This window comes from Neopsephotus bourkii, unplaced genomic scaffold (genome assembly GCF_033783945.1).
Source record: "Neopsephotus bourkii isolate Nb327-2 ecotype Australia unplaced genomic scaffold, CSIRO-AGI_Nbou_v1 NB_1767, whole genome shotgun sequence".
NCBI classification, from domain to species: Eukaryota; Metazoa; Chordata; class Aves; order Psittaciformes; family Psittacidae; genus Neopsephotus; species Neopsephotus bourkii.
Genome location: NW_026902241.1, coordinates 1,929,626 through 1,942,367, shown reverse-complemented (window position 1 = coordinate 1,942,367; position 12,742 = coordinate 1,929,626). Strand labels below are relative to the sequence as shown.

The 12,742-nt window shown below is 35.8% G+C and overlaps 1 protein-coding gene across 2 annotated transcripts in view; it reads left to right on the top strand.

The window, feature by feature from the left end:
- Nucleotides 1-12,742, top strand: part of ESR1 (estrogen receptor 1) — a 156,518-nt gene that overhangs the window by 97,231 nt on the left and 46,545 nt on the right. For both annotated transcript variants that reach the window (XM_061378666.1, XM_061378665.1), the window contains one exon: nt 7,973-8,305. In XM_061378666.1, the coding sequence (XP_061234650.1) occupies nt 7,973-8,305 (333 nt within the window). The remainder of the gene's footprint in view (nt 1-7,972; nt 8,306-12,742) is intronic.

The window sequence follows — 12,742 nt, the reverse complement described above, 5'->3', positions numbered from 1 at the left end:
TAATCCTGTTTAAACTAGGTGTTACAGTCTTTTCCTGTGGATAAGGCTGTCCTTTCCCATAATGTTTCCACCAGCCCTGTTCTGAACCTGTTCCTCCTAAATTGAAATGGAAAGGAAACAATAAAAGGAAAACTTGGCATTACCAGGAAGCCAAAAGGACAAAAATCTTCAAAGTTAAAAACATTTCTGAGCAAACAGTTTTTAAGTGGGAGCTTCTTCCCTGGGTTAAAAGTTACTTATTTTGCAAAACAGTTCCAGTAAGACATAAAAAACACTGATACAAATGAGAAGATATTGCTTATATGCTTGATGCCTAGAATCTAACTCTGGTTCTCCAGTTTGGCACTTAGTTTGCCTTTATGTTTTGACTTGTCAGGTTTCCAAACGTACTTTATTTCCACTAGTTTAAATGCTTGAAATGCCACAGGAATATCTGTAAAGTATAAAGTGGAGATTAATTTGTAGAGCGCTGACTATTGCAAGAATTTGCAGAGTGTTGCTCATGTACTGTTAGTGGTACAGCTCAAAATTATGTGCCAATGACTTCTGAGCAGAAATTGCATCCTTGTGACCATGCCTGGGGCAGCGACTGATGCCTTTATCACCACCTGAGTGGACTAAATGTGGGAACTGTAGGATAGCAAGGAAGTGGAAATAGAAAGATAGTGAACAGTAGTGAAACATTTTCCATGTCATTTACAGGGTTTCTAAGCAGTTAGGTGAAAAAACAACCCCATAAATAACCAAATATTGTGATAGAGATTATTTTTGTCCATGACCTGTAATATTCTGACTAATTCAGTCCAACAGCATTCTGGTTCTCTTCTTCTCTGATGGTACTTTGCCAAAAAAGGGGGGCACAGGATTTAACAGTTCTTGGATTTGTTATTTCCTGGGGCTTCCTAGTAACCTGAGTAAGTAGGTTATGTATAAAATGCAATTGGAATAAATATAAGTTTTCCTTGCAGCCATAGAAAACTACGGTACCATTATTCAAATTGTGACTGTATGTAAACTAATATTAAAACCATCTGCTGTTATTTTGTTAAAAAGGCTTTCTGTTGTCACTGAATGACATCATGGAACCCAAGACTATCTCCAGATAACTCATTTGTTGGCATGCATAAGGGCTGGCACGTGCTAGAGAAATTGTTGGAAGATTGAAATGTTTATTAAGTCATGAACATATGCATACCAACTGAGATTGTAAGGTTTTTACCAATGGTTGTTGAGGTGTTATTGCTTGCTCACTGCGTGAGCTCCGAATAAATAATGTGCCCCTAGTCTGTGTTTCAATGGAGACAAATGACTAGTTGTTTCTGCCAATGCATTTCCTGTGAAAGTAAGTAAGGATTAGAAAGTTATTCTTTTAATATGTTAAAAATCTGTAGTGCAGTATAAACACAGCAAGTGCAAGGAAAGGATGTAGTTAACAATTTTGGAGGAAAAAGACACATGAAGATAGATTTATTTGTTTCAGTCATTGCATAAAAAGAAAAGATCATACCATGTCTTCCTTCTGAAACAAGAAAGATATATCAGAAAAAAAAGATACTAGTAATTAAAATGAATGCAGTACATCACATCTACAAGTGTATGAAGTGATGAAAAATTATGCAGGCTGCAATTAGAATTACTTCTCAATCCGGTAATTATGTGCTGATTGTTAGTTATAGCCTAGAAGGATTAAATAATCCCATTACCCACACCAGTTCAGTTGTCTTCCCTCCTTCAGATCTCTATCAATTCTAGCTGTTTCAGTTTTTTTTCTGTCTGTTCTGCTTTTCTTGTGAATTCTTAAGAGCTACAGCCCTACCTTCCATGGCTAGAAGGAGAAACAGCAGAGCAGTTTCTTGGAAGCTAAGTGTTCAAATAAATGAGTAGCAAAGAAAAGCTTTTCTTCTTCTTCCTCATTCTCCTGCAAATGTCAGCGCCTGAACTGGACTGAGAGCTCTCACCAGTTATCTTGCCTTTCCCAAATATTCCTTCAGGAGGCAAATCAAAATCTTTCTTAATTATGCACGTTGAAAGCATATATGATAACAGGTAAACTTATTTGTTTATAAAACGTGAAATAAACCCTTCTATTTCCAATAGATGTTATATAGCAGTTTCTAGGATAAAATACTGTCTCATCTCACTGTATGGACCTGGAATTCTGAAGTCAAATGTGTTGTCACTTCTGGTTGTGTAGCATCTGCTTCCTGTACCTGTCTTGCAGAGATTGTTGTAATTTTGCATGTTTATTGATAGAGAATTAGAAAAGAAATTGCTTCAGAAATTAACATACTTTTATGGTCCAGCTACACAATGATAATGAACACCTGGGTTTCTTGAAAGAAGGTGCTGGTTTTAAATCTTCTTTATTTCAAGTTGTTGTAAGACTCTTCTAAGATAAACAGCATTCGACTAATCCAGTTTTACTGGATGAGATATTCTGATTAAAATGTGGCAGCTGCAACATTCTTATCACTTATTGCAAGACAAAAGGTACTGTTCCTGCCTAACTGCACAATTTGTGCAACTGCATTCTACCTACTTACATTTTTCTATAAAGTAAAATACTTATGTACTCTCCACAACTAGAACAGTGTTGTCAGGTGACTTGTGTGTCATGCAATAAGAGCTACAATTAAATTGGAGGAAAATCAGTTTATTTGTACGATATGTGCAGTTATGATATATATTAATAAAGCATATTAATGGTTGACAGAAATGGCAAAATGAAATTCACAAATGTTAGAGAATACAGAAATTATTGGTATGACCTATATTGAACCACCTTATGGTATGATCTCATTAGTATTCTTTGGGGAGGCTTCCTTTTGGGGGGCTGAGGTGGCTAATGCAGCTATTGCAAAATTTTGTTTCTTTTGCCGTTGTATCATAGGTATCATGGTACTAGTAGCTGATTTTGCAGAATGTTTGCAAGGTGAAGCACAGAGGTGTATCTGAAACAAACTTAAAGAAAATCTAAAGTTTTCCCTGTTGTGGGCATTGCTCAGGGCTGAAGTTTCACCTTTTCTGAGTTGAGCGGGAGGATCACAGATCAGGGAGAATTTATCTGGGATGCTGGGGCTACACAAGTAAAGTGCCTGGAGCTTTCTCGATGTTTGATGACCACCAATATAGGTAGTCAAAAAATGATTTGCTGAAAATCTGTATACTGAAACACAGTTAGGGAACTAGACCGCTGCAGATTTTGGGATAGGTTTTGTTAAAAAAAAATTGGGGATTTTTGAATTTTTTTTTTCTCGGTATTCACCTGAGAGTTTCAACCTTAAAAAAAAAAAAAAAAAAACCCCACAAAAAACCTCACCTGCTATTTGTAGAAAATAACTTTCTTATAGTTTTCACTTGTAGCTAATGGAAAGCTGTTTGGAACTCCAGCAAAACTGAAATGGAGCATGAAGAGATGGGTTAATAAATAGGCTGCAAGTAAATACAGTGTCAGGCAGATGCAGCTTCTGTATTAAAACCTACCCCTTGTGTGAACAAGCAGAGTGAATGTTGTGCATATGAGGGAAAGAGAAGATGAAGGTCTTCTGCATTTTTGTACCATGTTACTGAAAATAGCACAATAGGTATTCCAGGTAGCAGGTGGATGTTGTAAACAAGACAAAAAGCAATAACTGTTATGTTTAGGATTTCCAGAGTAGTGAACAATAGGAAGGACATAAAAATATCTTGGCTGTTTCAGTTTCACCAAATAATAATTTATTTTTTCGGTCTTATTGCCAAGAGAAATTTACTGGGTTTTCTCAAATCTGTTCTCATTTATTCCAAACAATAAGCATTCCTTACTTAAATATTCCTACAAAATTTCTAATGGTAAAGAGAATGAAGAATATTATATAAAGCAGCTCAGAGGAAATATATTTAAGTAGAATAGAATTTGAGATTATACCTAAAATGCCTAATTCTGTGGTTCACAATGAGCAAAGAATTTTTTTTTTCTATCTGCTCTCTTCCTTTTCTTCCTCTAAATATTCTTGAATATTTTATATAATACTGAAGATATAAAGGTGGAGTTTTGTCCCTGCCCATGGCAGGGGGTTGGAACTTGATGATCTTAAGGTCCTTTCCAGCCCTAACTATTCTATGATTCTATAAGTTAGAGAGAAGCTGTCTGTTGGGTGGCTGAGAATCAATATTCATTCAATGCATTCTTAAAGTAGGATTTTTATTTTTGTTCATATTCTGTAATTTATTTTTGGTGGGTTTTTTTAAATCAGATGTTGGAAAAAAATAGTGGAGTGTTTTATTTGGTTAACCTTGCCTCCATGCTCCATAAGCAATTTTATTGCTGATCAGGTTCTACAGACTAGAGTATATAATTACTCAGTAGTTTTGAAACCTGCCTCTGTATCTTGCACATTGACTGAATTTGCATATGATGCTTCGTAAAACTGCCTTTGAATATCTTGGCTCTTATAGCTTTAACACTCAAGTGGAAGTTGTTTTAGAGCTTTTGCAACATACATAGTAGTTCTATTTTTGGTAGAATATTATTTTTCATAACATTTGGCAATTCAGGTTACGTTATTGGCTGAACTGTGGAATAAAAATAATGCATTCATATATTTTAAAAAACCTTACAGGATCATTGAACTTCTGGCAATGAAATTGCTGCTTGATAAAGTTGCTTTTTTTGGAATTAGTGACTGACTGTACATCACTATTATCTTTTCTTAAAAGAGATAAAATTTGATGAACTTGAAGGAGATCTGGAGGCACTTGCATTTTTCTGAGAGATACTCACTCCTATTTGGTCCAAGAAAATGAATAATAAAATCACTATGTTTCTTGTCCATCTAGGGCTTAGGTGAAAAGTTAATAGTAATTTCTATAAATCTCTGATGAGTATGATGCTTATACAGATTCAAAGACCTTTCTGTCTGTGATCATAAAAGCTGCTGATGTGATACAGAAGGAATGCATCCTCTTAGAGATTTCTTTTCCAGGTCTGGTCTCTACAAAATTCAGTGTAGGTATATTGTGCTTGGTTGGTTAGTTTTTTTAAATCCCCCCCAAAACATAAAAGTATATTTGTGTGGGGACCTCCTCAAAACTGGTTATGTTCAACATTGCTCAATGCTCCACTTCTTTTCAAGGTGAAGAAAAGACAGTGGGAAGCATGCAGATGATTTAAAAACAAAACTATTTTTCTTATTGAGTTAATTTCTAAGCAGCAAAAAATGCTTACATTTGCCACCTTCCCTCTGCTACGTCAAATTCTCATCACGTCCTTGTTTTACTTGACAGAGCAAGCCTGGAATAAGTTCTGAAGCAAAACCAAAAATATCCTTTCTGATCTTCCAGTAATCTATGCCATGGAGATTTAAGCCCAAGGTGCCTTGTTTGTGTTCCTTAATTCTTAATGGATTCTTTTCTCTGTCAAATTTGGCCTACAGCTTTCTAACATATAGCAACTTCTAATTAATTCCCGCTTTCAGGTTTGTTTCAGAAGGTGTGAAAGAGACAATCGTCTTGTCTGTCCTGAGCTTTGCCTTGGGTAGTTTCGATACCATGTTGTATTAGAAGAGAAGCATCAGTGTTTGTACCTTATCATCTTCTTACCATTTCTGATTTTGTAGACTTATCTCTGAATTGCAGGCCAAGAAGACCTTGTCAATTTAGCTGGTTTATGCACCAAACTTCTTTTGCACTTTGGATCATCTTACCTGTCTTTTTCTTATGCCTTTTTCGTTTTTCATATCTCATTTTAAAATGAGATATAAAAAAATAGAACTCTACACAGTGTTCATTGTAGTGTGCCTCATAAGTTACTAAAATCTGTGATTTATGAAGATGCTTTGTCCTCCCTTCCTCTATTAGTAATTTCTAGCCTTCTATTTACTTTCTAAACTAACTTATCTGATGTTTTTATAGTATTATTCTAACCCCAAGATCTTGTCTCTGAATTATGTCATTTCTGAGTCCATCTATTTACGAGTATGTTGAACAGTACAGGTTTCAAGAACACTTTCAACTCTTCAAACTCTTGGGAGCAGCTGTAGAACTTAGTGTGTGAGAAAATTAGCAAGTGTTTTAGTTTGTACGAACCATGTGGGGTTTTTTTGACATGATTATGTCTGCATGATTCACAGGGCAGTTTTAATTAAAAAACGTTGCATTCTTATGAAGCATACAACAAAAATATCTGTTGCATACAGAGCATGCATGTTACTGAGTATTGCAATAAAGTAAGCTACCAGTGGCGTAACTCTAGGATGATGTTTTGCCAAAATAAGTCTTGCATGTTTCCTTAATAGCAAGACTCTCCCCCTCCTCTCCAAATTAGAAACAGTGTAGTGGTTGGCAAAAATGATATTACTGACTGAAAAATGGGAGCAACAATACACTTGAGACTTTTGGCTTACAGGTAATTTAATGAACAGGAAAATGTAAACAGGTTAAGCAGTAGAATGATGAAAGATTTATTAAACTTGCTTTATCTGGGAAGATTAAGAGAATAGAATCAGGAGGCCTACTAGATTTTGAATGAATTAGATGTGAAGTGTATAATCTGCAAGCACTAATTCAGTGAAAATACCACCATATTCAAAGAAAGAGGCAAGCACATCTAAAGGTCCTCTCTGTTCCTCTGAGATGGAAAGGACACCTGATGATATGGTCCAACATTGATTTGAAGAAATATTGGATGTGAGATGAAGATTATGTTGCTAACAAAAACTGAGAATCTAAAGGTCTAAATTTTTGTGGTGTTAAAAAAGCTGGGCAAAGGTTGTGTTTGTAACTCTTCCACCCATCAGAAAAACCTATATTGATCGCTTGCAAGTGCCAGCGGTTTTCAAAGCTGTTTTTGTTTGCTTGTTTCCAAACAGTTGTTTCTCCTCTGTTTCTTGAATAGTTTGCATCCTCCTTATCTATAGATACTTCTGATTTTCAAACTGGAACTAGTGCTGCTTTTCCACATTGCATGAGAACTCCAGAATAAGCCCCATTATAAGCTGCCTTCTGATAGCTCAATTCCTTGTGTGCTTTCCTTATTACTTGCTTGTCCCTTGCTCCCATTTGATGATTGATTTAAGTTTTTCACTCAGCCTCAAAATTCCTGTGCCTCCTCCACTCAGAGCCAGACTTAATCTTCCCTTTACGGTTAGAGTTCACATGGGCTTTAACACTATATTTTTCTTGTAACCTTTCCACAAAGGGAGATTTTGTTCCACTGTAAGGTCTTATGTTGTTGCTCTAATTGGTGTGTCTGACTTGATAATATCCCAAGGTTCAGGGTCATTCAGTGCTAAGCACATTGCAGAAATGTGCAGTAATGACAAAGTCAGTTTCTGTTGCACTTATTACAGCCTTTTGATAGTAGGTCTCCCACAGTGGACTCTGAGGTAGCATTTATCATTCCTTTTCTTACTTCTGTTTATCTTACTTATATGGCATTCTTTATTGCTGTATAAGCTCATCTGATAATTGGAACTCTTTTGGATGTTTTTATGTAATTATGAAGACCACAGGCTCACTAATAAGATGATGTTTTATTAAAATAGTTGGTCAAATTGAGCAAAACTTTCTTGGATAGTATTTGAGAGCTACTTCTGTGATCCATCTTGCAACCCAGATCATTAAGTTGATTATTGATCATGTATCAAATAGTTGTCTGCTAGAGGCTGGGACATACTTTGTACTGTAAAAATGTCTGCTTCCTTTTGTGGGGCTAGGGCAGCAATATAGTGTCACGAGTCCACAGTCCTATGTAAGCCCAACTGATAAGAATTTTAGGAAGGAGTGCGCTATTCCTGGCACTATACTTTCGAAAATAACGTTTCTCTCCAGCTACTGATGTAAGATTCCACATAAAGGAAGAAGTCTTCAAAAAATAAAACAAGAGTTAGTGCTACCTAGATCTATCAACAGCAGCTGCTGCTTGCCTGAAGCCATGTATATGTAACACATATGTTTCAGGAAAGGGGTTCATTATGTTCTTTTGTGTCTTTAGGAATCCGGAAAGACCGCAGAGGTGGGCGAATGATGAAACAAAAACGTCAAAAAGAGGAGCCGGATTCCAAGAATGGAGAGGCTTCTACAGAACTGCGAGCTCCCACAGTTTGGACAAGTCCACTCGTGGTTAAACATAACAAGAAGAACAGTCCAGCTCTATCTCTGACGGCAGAACAAATGGTCCGTGCCTTGCTGGAAGCTGAGCCACCCATAGTTTATTCTGAATATGACCCAAATAGACCATTCAACGAAGCTTCTATGATGACCCTGTTGACCAGCCTTGCAGACAGAGAATTAGTGCATATGATCAACTGGGCAAAGAGAGTTCCAGGTAAGAAAAAAAAAGCCCCAGTGAACTGTAAAAGTCTCTACATGACAAACCAATTGAAAAGTGACATAACAGTTTTCACCCTACATATTCTATTTTCATACCAATTGTTCATTTAAGTGAAAAGATATTTAAAAGAAAATAACAAATTTTATGTTATATTGGTTGATAAAAGACTATAATACAACTTCAGTGAATTAGGATAAAGATTAATTCAAGCAAAGGTATTTCCCCACACTATAGAATGTTAGACATTTTTTTGATGGTAAATCCTTTTTTTTTCACGTAAACCCCAGCAAAACTAAAGGTAAAACCAGATTACTAAAATCCAAATCTAACCAATTGGATTTAATCAAATTATGTTAATTATTTAGGTCCCCTTTGAAAAAAAAGAAGAAAAAAAAGGTTACTCTCATGTCTGAAATGTAAGCCATAAATTCAGCATCATTACTGAGTCCATCAGTATTAGTAGCATTTATTTATTTGCTAGTTTATCTTTTAGACCATAAATTACAGATCTTCCATGAGTTTTGAGTCTGAAAATCAGAGCCAGAATAGCAATTTCTGTATGTTTGTTTGGGTTTTCTTTCCTACTGGAACTAGATATTTGTTTCTGTATCATTCTGGTTCATCATGGTTGCTGAGCTATGACTCTTCTGGAAAGGAAGAGAACTATAGAATTGTGGGAAGTATGTAACATTTCTGGTTGAATGTATGTTGTGCATTCATTCATGTGGTTCAATTAATTTATAGCAATGAAATCAGAGAGTAGCTTTATAATTAAAGTTCATAGTCTTTTAAAATTTTAGGTTTATATTTCACTGGGATTCTGATCTCTTGCGTTTCTTCTATAGCCCTTTATTTCTATTTCACTAAATTATGTAGCTGCTTTATGAAGAGATGTTAAAGAACACTAATACAGCTCTCAGTCATATAATTCATTACTTCTACAGCATTACACATGGGTTGTGCCATTTTTCTCTTTTCCTTCATTTAAACTTGGCAAGACTTTTCCTGGTAAATCAATAACCCATAAAATCTGAGTCTTTTTCAGCCCTCATGGGTTCCTTTTTTACTACTTTTCACATGTCACTTTGTGTGCTCCAGCTATGATCAATGAGAACCTGTGTGCGTTTCATTTCTCATCGTATCTTAAGAGAAATCACATGAGAATTTTCTTCTTGACAAAGTCACAGTGGTTAAGGCCTGTTCAAGTCAAGGGTGGGTTCTCCTGTTAATTTACGTATCCTTTGGAGCATGCCTCTAGAAAATGCTTTTGAAAAATGATCTTATGTCCATAGTGTTAAACCTATTCACTATCAATCCAGATAAATCCTAATTACCTTCCTACCAATTGTAGAGGTATAATTAGTCTAAGTCTGTTAAAATCCATTAATTTACATTTAACACAAATATGCCACATTCTAAATCAACTATGTTGTGCAACTGAAACCATTCTCTTTCTTTGACATTTGATTTTGGAATTTAATGTAATTAATGAAAATGTATTTAGATAAAAGGCAACTCTGCCAGGGAACTACAGTCTGGTTTTTATTCAGAAATGTCTCTCAAACTGCTTGTCACAAGATTATTGCATCTGGTGAAGATCAAAAAAACTTCCTGGTTTACTAAATATATAATTTATTTCCTAAATAAGCTTCTGAAATTAAAAAATCAAGTGTTTACGGTTATCATCTGTTTGTGTATATCCAATGGATTTTACATTTAAATATTGCCTGTTAGTTGTGAGAATAGCTCCTAAAGAGAAACTAAGACAAATGACTCTGCATATGCATTAATAAGTACTCTGACAGGTGAGGTTTGATATAAAACTGGTGAACTTTGGTTGGAAAGAACCGACCAAAATCCCTTCCCACTCACAGTTTGGACTATTAAGCATTATACAACTAATATTACCAAAGAAAAGTCATAAAGCAGGAGAAACATAATATGAATAGTTTGGGGATTCTGAGTTTGCTGTACACCTAGCTAGTTCTCAGTGTTGTGACTTGGAGGATAGTATGCACCACCAAAGGAGAAACTATTTTAGAAAAGTTGATTTGAAATAATTCAGGCCCAATTGTTTACTTACCTCTAAAATCAGGTCCTCTGAGAGTAGGAGTTTTGGAGTTAGGTGCTTGAATCTTTTTTTGATACCTCATTTGGTCCCTAGAAAAGGTTGCGTGCTCTTAATGGCTGATATTGAATCTTAGGAATACTGGTCAACTTGCAAAAATAGGGCCTTTGCTTTGACTGTTTGCCTAAGTTTCCATCTGGTGGAATGTACTGGCAATGAATGTGCATTTAGAGAAATCTGTCTGGCAATGTAAGTCATATTTTCACTACCACAGCATGTTGCCTTTGAATATGCCATTATTGTTAAGAATTATGCAATACTGCTTAATTAAAGAGGATTGTTATATACCTTATGCCTTACCGGAGGAGCAAAATTACTTCCTTCTGTTAGGTGAATATTTTGAGAAACATCATTGTGGGATTCCACTCAGTTATTTTCTGGGCTAATTTACGAAGGTTTCAGGCTTTGGAATCAAAGGTAAAAACATATTTTTCTAAAAAGCATATGTGATTTTTAGCAGCAGAAAAAAGCGGTTGCAGGAAACAGCCTCTCTTGTGCCCACCTCTCAAGCCTTGGAAGCATTGCATAAGTTCATTTAGCTGAATGCAGGCACTTAGCTGACTGAAAGCAAGGAGCAAAATCAATACGAGTAGCTGGGTTGAAAGCATATTTGTTGAGGAAGAAATTGATACTAACAGACAAATACAATGAAAATACAGCTTATAAATAAGTGTGAGGACTTTTAGGGACATTTTTTGAGCTTATTTTGCTGTGTAGGCTGTAAAGAAGAGGGAGTATGACAAGGAAACTATTAAGGACATTGTTTTGGTCAGATCATCTCTCTGATTATGTAAATGAGTAGTCATGGAAGAAGAAACAGCTAATTAAAAGATGCACTGAGTAGAAGTGAATCTATTCTACACAAAGGAGTAATTAAAATTAATTTATTATGGACTCTGTAGTATAATGTAGACATAGATCTGTTAGTAACACGTTGAGGAAAATCGTCAAAATGAGGTATCTTTGGAGGCAAGGCCTGATTGTGAAAATGAGGATAGGTCTACTAAATCTTTATTTCAACTTCAGCACTAATTCAAAATTGCTTACATTGACTTTGCAGTCTCGGTGGTGGTAACAAATTGCTCGGGAAAACAAGAACTTGTGGAAGCTTCTTGTGCGTAACCTTCAAAAATGATCTTCAACATACAACACATTTTTTAACTGAGGTTGCAACAAAATTCTCCCATGACAACGCAATTCACAATATGCCAAGGGCGAAAGAGCTTGTTTAAATTTTCCTTTGAAATCTTGGCCACGGATACAAGTGGGTTTGCCTGATTACATGAACAAAAAATCATGTACGGTGTCCTATGACATAGGCAAAAAAATTCAGGATGCCACATAGGACTTGCTCTTTATATGGCATAATGGGGATTTGGATTAAGTCCTCCCAGATGGCTTCTGTGAGGTGCCAGTGATGCCTTCTGATTACCCCAGCCAGCTGGAATAGCAAGTAGCTGCACATAAGGCAGGTGTAAACAGATTGTGATGTGCTAGACTTTGAATACTCATTTAAATTGAGCCTTTGACCATTTAATTGGGACAAATCACTAAAAGTCATATGTAGGCAAGGTGTCAGTGTAGATGAGTAAATATTCTGCTCATTTCTGAATCATGTACCTCTAAAAGATATGTCTATTTTCTTCTTGGTTTATGTAACATATTGGGGATATAGTACTACCTTCAGTCGCATAGAAGGAGGTTTTATAGTTTAATGAATGAACAAAGCCATTATTTTGCTTTTCTACACTGTGTATCATTTGAAATCTGTTCTCTAAAGAATTATGTATTTTCAGTGTAATTGTCAATATTTTTTTTGTGCAGAAGCTCATGAGATTGTAAGAGACATGAGCTTATGCAGTGAGTTCATGGTAAAGAGTGTAGCTTTAAGGAAATTTTGTTGCAAGGGTGAAATCTTTGGCACTGCTACTCCAATCTTGTATAACTACTACAAGCACAGTAGCTGTACAACTTAATTGCCCTAAAATGGTACGCTGGGCATACAAGCTTTGAAGTTTCGAGATAATTCATGGTGCTGTACTTATTTTATGGCTTCATGAACCGAGGAGATAAACATTTTGGCCCTGATTTTTTTTTTTTTTTTTTCTATTTCAAAGCCACAGAGCTTGCTATTTTCTTAGGATATTGTTTTCCTGTTTGACCTTCTAAACTTCTGTTTGTTAAATTAGGAACAGCGTGTAAAGAGGCCAACAATAGCTACAATTTTACACCGCACTTCATTGACATCAAACCTTGGGGGGGGGTGCAGGGGGAGGAAATCAGCCTGCAGTGGAAAGAAAGAA